Genomic DNA, 6,899 nt, shown 5'->3' with positions numbered 1-6,899 from the left:
GCATTTTATCTCAATCATTTTGTGTTGTAAATTTTAAATTTAAATTTCGAAAAGTTTATTTTAACCCGAATTCTGACGCTTTATTTCAAATTTCGTTGCTTTATTTCAAAATTTACGATAGTTTTTATCTTAGAAATGTTGCAATAATATATATTATGTAAAATTATCAAAGATCCCATCTCAACAAATTTGACGCTTCACTATTAAAATGCTATGATTATGTCAAAATTTCCAAATTTCAATTCTTTACTTCAAAATTTGAAATTTCAGATCATAATGTTGATATTTTATGCTAAAATCTGATGTTTGTTTGTAAAACTTCAACCGAGAATTCGAAATTTCAATGTATTATAAATGGATGACTGGATTGTCCATTTGTTTATAGTACCGTGTTAGCCATGATCCATGACGCTTGTGTTAGGAGTATGGGTTTTGGTATATTTAAGAATTTTTATTGGGCTAAACAGAGATTTGTGGGGCAAACTGCCGACTCCCTCATCCCACATGTCCCCCCCCCACCCCCAGTTCACAAATTGTGGATCATTAGTGATGCCCCTGGAATTATGAAATCTATATTTACACATGTACTGTACTTATATTGTAAATAATCATATATATATAGCTATAGGAGTTGGTGTAGATACTCTAGGTATGCTGTTTTGTCCCCAAATATGACAGATTTTTAAATATGGTCACCTTTGGTCAAAATTCTTCAACTATTTTTATTATCACCCTGGAGGAAATTTACCTCACTGGGACATTCAAACATCTTGTGTGTTCATTTATAATGTCCGATAACAATTTGGAGAGTAAAGACCTCCAGGAAAGTACTTTTTGAAAACTTCTAGCAATTATAGCATGCATGCTATAATTTGGGGCCTATACAGACTACCTTAAACTGATCCACTCTCAACCCCATCATCATACATATACCAGTGGCGTAGGAAGGTACTTTTGAGTGGGGGGTTGAAGACTGATGGCCGGCCTGGGGGAGGGGTCTAAGGGGAGGGGGTGTGATTTTTTTTTGCATTTCCAGGTGGCCTCAGATGCAATTTGGTGCAATATAGCACACTTCAACCCACCCACTCCATTTTGTATATAATTTTGCATTTTCACCTGGCCTTAGATGCAATTTGGTGCTCCAAATGAGATTTTTTTCTCATTTGGAAATGAAAAAGGGGTTTTCTGACTTGCGAAGCGGGGAGGCGGAATGATACTTCCGCCCCTCCACATTTTTCACCGGGGGGGGGGGGCTGGCGCCCCCAGCCCCCCGGTTCCTACGCCCTTGACATATACTACACATGATATTAGCCAGAGGGCCGAGAAGTTGATATAGATACTTTTTTTTAAGAAAAGTCACTCAGGATAGAACCTGGGCACGAAAACCAAACTACCGAACGACTGATCCGCTCTCAACGTTACCCAGTCCTCTTGCATCGGGACTGTGACTGTGTGATCATCGTCGGGTGTCTATCACCATTCCCCTCGAAAGCCTGGGAACAGATACTACACATGATCTTACTGCCAAAAAGGCCGAGAATCGATATATAGATGTACATTTAAACTGATATGTTCCGACTTAATTTGGTGAATCGATATTCCGTTATCATATCAAAGACTATAACAAATGTTGTTTTAGCTCTAGCTGAATGTTTTCAGCTGCGGTATAGCGATCATGCGATTCTGCCGAAATTTTGCCAACGTGCTTGAATGACTGCAATTTGCGTCATTGGTCATTCGATTTGGCTGAAATTTAGTCAGTGATTTTGTGGGTTTAGTTTACACAGGGAGTTGTTATGGAAACAACTCCCTGGTTTACATACATGCGATGTTATTTTATAAATTTGAAGGTCATTTGAGGTCATTTTTCTGAATACGGGCGGTTCGTATACACCCTATAGTAATTCGAGCTAATAACCGGGAAATGGTCACTGAACTTCAGAATATGTAGCGGCGCAATTCGGAGAAATTCATTTCTGAAAGTCTTTTGACGTCAACTGGCTCAAACTAAATTTGAAAACATTGTGACCGGCCACCACAGCTAAGGAAATGTAACATTGACAAATTTCCTCCTTCCATTAATAGGCGTCACTTTGAGTATAAATGTACTCATTTTTGTTAAGGTCAAAGGCATCAAGGGTCACCAGCATCTGCAGAATTTATATAAACACAACTTTTTCATGATATCTTACAAGGATAACATTGGCTACTTAATAATCCAGTTACGATGAAGATGAAGTCATCCATCAATGATCAAACCTCAGTAAAGTTTTGCATTCTGGTTTAACCTGCAGAAGCAGCTCTGCATTAAGAATACAACTTAGCGGTAATAATAGTCTTTTGACTTTTCAAATTGATTTCAAACCTTCTCATCATTGTTTATTTCAATAAAAAAAATATATAAAAAAACGTTTATGTTTATATCTTTCTTCAACTTAAAAAAATGCTTACAACTTGTTAATACTTTTCTCTTTCTCTTTCTCTTTGTGTTCACCATGCTCATTAACCTGTCTGTATTCTGTGCGTGGCTTTGTCCCTTCTGTTACCAGGCGCGTAGCCAGGAATTTGCCAAGGGAGGGGCGAAAATGTAGGCAAACTAAGAGCCGTAGATTCGGCAATGCAAACTATCTAAGCGTAGCGCCACCGTGTTGGCGCGAAGCGTACAAGAAAAGTTTGGCTGAAAATGCCTCCCAGATCGCTGGAAATGGCACTTCCCAAGCCTTGTAAGTTGCATCTTAGCATTTTCTCTTTTGAAATTACTAGCGATATCATAAAAACATTAAAAAAAAATGCTCAAGGGGGGAGGGGGCGGCTGCCCCCTTCGCCCCCCCCCCTTGGCTACGCGCCTGTCTGTTACTGTTACTTGCCTTTAAGCCATTGAAGAAGATCCTGCTAGGATCGAAACGTCAGGCCAACCATTTTACCTCCATGGGCCAACTTACTTTTACACATTCTCCTCCACAGGCTCTCCTAGTGTATAAGCAGTTTGCTAACAGTTTTATTTTATTTTGTCTCTAGCATTTTCAGCAAAACAATCTAACCTAAAATCGACTTGTATTAATGGCATGGTAAAAATTACATTGTAGGTGAAGATTGAAAATATTCGCTTATGTTGGCCTCTAAATATACGAAAAGAAGTTCCATCGTTCATAACGAAATGGTTCAATTTGACTTCTAATGATATATTCATCATTTCTCCGATGGAGTTCATCAATATTCCTGCTTGGTCCTCAAGGGAAGTTGTGGAGTGGTTAAAAGGTATGTGTTTGAACGTTACGAGTAAGTTCTGTGTGTCTGCACCTTGAACAAGATCGTGATGCGGATGTAATGGTAGTGTTACTGATTAAGACAAATCTAACAGTAGGCTTTATCCGGTCTTTACCATTCACATCAATGCCATGTTCAAACTGTTATCAAACTACACTTCGACATATTCTAACTTAGGAGCTTACAATAGTTTTTATGCCAGATTTCCTTGGGCTGCATCCTGCACCCTCCTCCTTGTCTTGGCTGAGATAATATGTCTTTGATTCAGAAGTCAGTTGATTCAGTCATTTGCCCTCCATCAATTACAGACGATTTACTTCATTATCAGAGTCATTATCAAAACTGGGCGTTGTGACTGATTAGGCCTTTGAAGGCCAATATATAGGTCGATGTAATTAATCTAGTAGTATATTTAGTTAGATTTGCTTTCCTTGAAGCCTGATTGCATGCTTTACTATACTCCTTGCAATCTAATCATATCATACAACTTTGGTGAATAATGGTATAGCCTATATCAGGGTTGTCCAACCTACGGCCCGCGGGCCACAGTCCGGCCCGCCGCATGGTTGCGTCCGGCCCGCCAGAGATGCTCTACGGTGCGAAATGTTAGTGAGCAGATTTATTGATAACAATTTTAAGCTATATAATCAATCATTCGAACCTTCTGGGTCCAAAAAAACTGCATACAGGTCAGTTTGTGTGACACTCTCTCAGCGGAGGGGGGGGGGGGGCGGCTGGACTTTATTCATGTTTTATCAGGAAGGAAAATAAATCAGTGCGCTCCGCGCGCAGTGCTCATATCTTTTTGCCTTGGGCTTCGGGCAAAAATCGAAAAATCGAGCGTAGGGTTCATGCGGCCCCCTCCTTCATCATAATCATTCCATGCGGCACTCCTCTGCAAAAGGTTGGACAACCCTGGTATATATTGTATCGTGACTTATCAGTATTAATAATTACTAATTAAACTATTACTCAACACATTTATACTGTAGACCACCTCTTGAATTTTTACATCAGATCTGACCGTTATAAAGGAGATCCAATGCGTCTTTGCATAATTTCATATCATTTTGGTATACCAAAATGATATGAAATTATGCAAAGACACATTTAAGTTTTGTTGAATACAGTATGATATAACATTGAAATTGAGAAAGACACAATTTTCTGCAGTAGATTAAATGGTATCTAGCTGTAACTCACTAATGGGGTTAGTCAAAGCCTAAGAGCTTATAATCCTATACCTCATTTTCTAAATTGAGGAATATCCAATTTTGTCAGAATATTATAGATATAGATATATAATGGTACAATTATGTTATGGAACAGAGGAAAAAATACAACTTATAATTTGGCAGCTTAAACATGGAATAAATGTCATCAAACTGCAAATTAACATATGTCTCCATACTCCTCTTTTCCCAAAGTTGTCACAACATCTTATTATAATACCTGCTTCTTATTTAGGCTTGTACCTTTAACCGAGCCTCTCTCAACTCTTCCCATGATGTTCTACACCCAGTGCTGCCATATCTTGCAATGTCCTTTCTTCTACGGAGTTATGTACCTAGTCCGTGAAATAACAACAAGTTGTGTGCACATAACATATAATTGATTGGAACCGTTTGGACATTTAGTTTAGTAGTTTTCACAGGAAATTAAATGCTCTGTACCAATATTTTTGGATACAGATATCTCTGCAAGCAGAGATAAAAAAAATGGAATTGTCCAAAAATCATCAGATGATAGTTTACAAGAATTGTAACACTGTTGTTCAATGTAAACATTTCTGATGAATGCAATTGAATACACTTTGTTTTGGCTGTGTCTACATGTACAATTATCACTGTCCTTAGTCAATATTACAAACTTGTTTGGAACATGTGACAAACATTATGATGAAAAATATGGAAAGCAGTACTTACTCATGAATAACACATGTGTTAACAGAAGGTGACATTTGAAAGTAAACTGGTAGAAACATGGTTGTGATGTCATAGATTCACATTGCATCTGCCAACCTACAGTAGGTGGATCACCGCATAGATTCACTGTACAGATGTCTAATTGCCAAACTTATAATTGTTGAAATGAGGTGTCAAATTATTCCAAACAAGAATTAATCCACTCCAAAAGGCAAATTCCTTATACTTATTAAAAATCTTATTGTTTCGATCTCCTCTTTATGCCAAAAGTTGACTTATTCACAGATAAGAAGTAAATAACTAAGGTGAGTCCCGACTTCAAACATAAAAAATTCTTCTCATTCTGTTTAAAAATTTAACCTTGCTTGACTTACGGTAGCTTCGTGGGGGGGGGGGGATTGGAGGGGTAGGGGGTGGACCCAGTGATAGAGCTGGCCCTTGAAATTATTTGGTCAGTCTTGACAAAGGCAATCTGTGATGTCACAACCATGTTCATACTGTTTCAAAGTTTTCAAAGCTTAGGAGAGAAGGGACAAAGGAGCTGAGAAAGGCAAACCCAAAGGAGTATGTTTCTCTAGTTTTTTATGGACAATGGGAATATACTTTGGTGACATGGAAGAGGAGATTCAAGTCTGTAATGACACAGACTTTTTTTTCAGAATGTTGTTATAGAATTTCTGATAAGCACACCATGGAAGGTTGTATAGGCACAGTTTATAACAGTCTATCTAGCATCTCACATTCTCTGTGTTCAGATTGGATTTACAATTGGCTTGGTAATAAAGAATTAAAAGAAAATATATACTCAGAAACTATGAAAACCTTGAATAGCTCAAGTTTCAAGCCTGAAGTCAGCTTCTTCTAAAGCTAGGATGATTTACATCATTCATACTTGCCTATATGTGCACATTTAGTAACATTCATTGTTGGAGTTAACATTAGGAACGTCTGATACAGCTTTTATTTCTTAGATGTATCCCTCTATTGAAAGATTCAAATTGATTGCATTTATTTAGTGAGAATGAAACCAATAGCGCAGGGTACCTTGAATTGAACACTAGTTGATGATTAAGCTGAGGCTCGTATGTATGTGAACGATTGATTAAGTCTGCAACATTTATAAACATATTGACTTCTAAAGTCTGACCAAGTAGGCCAACCAGTGAAGCCTGTATACAGTGCAGTGATATACATTGCACAATACTCAATAGTTATATATATTTGTAACATTGCCTCATGTAGTTGTGATATTACACTTTATACAGTACAAGTGTCTGGAAATTTCTGACAAGTTTGTTGTATTTTTAGCAGAACATTAATCCATTTATCTGATTGTAACACCTTTTGTGGTTACTTATTGGCTTAACAGTATTAGAATACAGGTACTAGCCTGTGGAATATATAATCTGTAACTGTGTACACTATGACTAGTGTTGTGTAAACTGACATCAGTACTGTAATCCACAAAGGTATTTTAAGATCAAGTATTTGTGAGTGACACAATAAAGAGAATGCTGGAGACATAGTAACAGTCATACAGTATTTGTATGTATGCTGTAATGCCTAAGTGAATGTTTGACAGGGTGTCATTATGCGGTGATCAAATATCCCACAGCTGTTTTGCTTTCACCCATTAGAGCTTATTGTCAGCTTTGAATTCTATTAGACAATATATCCTTCTGTTAAAGTTAAGTTTTATATACTTTA

General features: G+C 37.5%; 1 protein-coding gene across 1 annotated transcript in view; it reads left to right on the top strand.

The window, feature by feature from the left end:
- The first annotated feature begins 3,051 nt into the window (after nucleotides 1–3,051).
- LOC139963044 (connector enhancer of kinase suppressor of ras 2-like) overlaps nucleotides 3,052–6,899 on the top strand; it is a 38,569-nt gene continuing 34,721 nt past the window's right edge. Inside the window, exon 1 of the mRNA XM_071963505.1 lies at nucleotides 3,052–3,258. Coding sequence (XP_071819606.1) covers nucleotides 3,201–3,258 — 58 coding nt within the window. The 5' untranslated portion in view covers nucleotides 3,052–3,200. The remainder of the gene's footprint in view (nucleotides 3,259–6,899) is intronic.

The sequence above is a fragment of the Apostichopus japonicus genome, chromosome 21 (assembly GCF_037975245.1).
Source record: "Apostichopus japonicus isolate 1M-3 chromosome 21, ASM3797524v1, whole genome shotgun sequence".
Lineage (NCBI taxonomy): Eukaryota > Metazoa > Echinodermata > Holothuroidea > Aspidochirotida > Stichopodidae > Apostichopus > Apostichopus japonicus.
The sequence above is the reverse complement of the archived record's forward strand: the minus strand, read 5'-3'. Positions and strand labels throughout refer to the sequence as shown.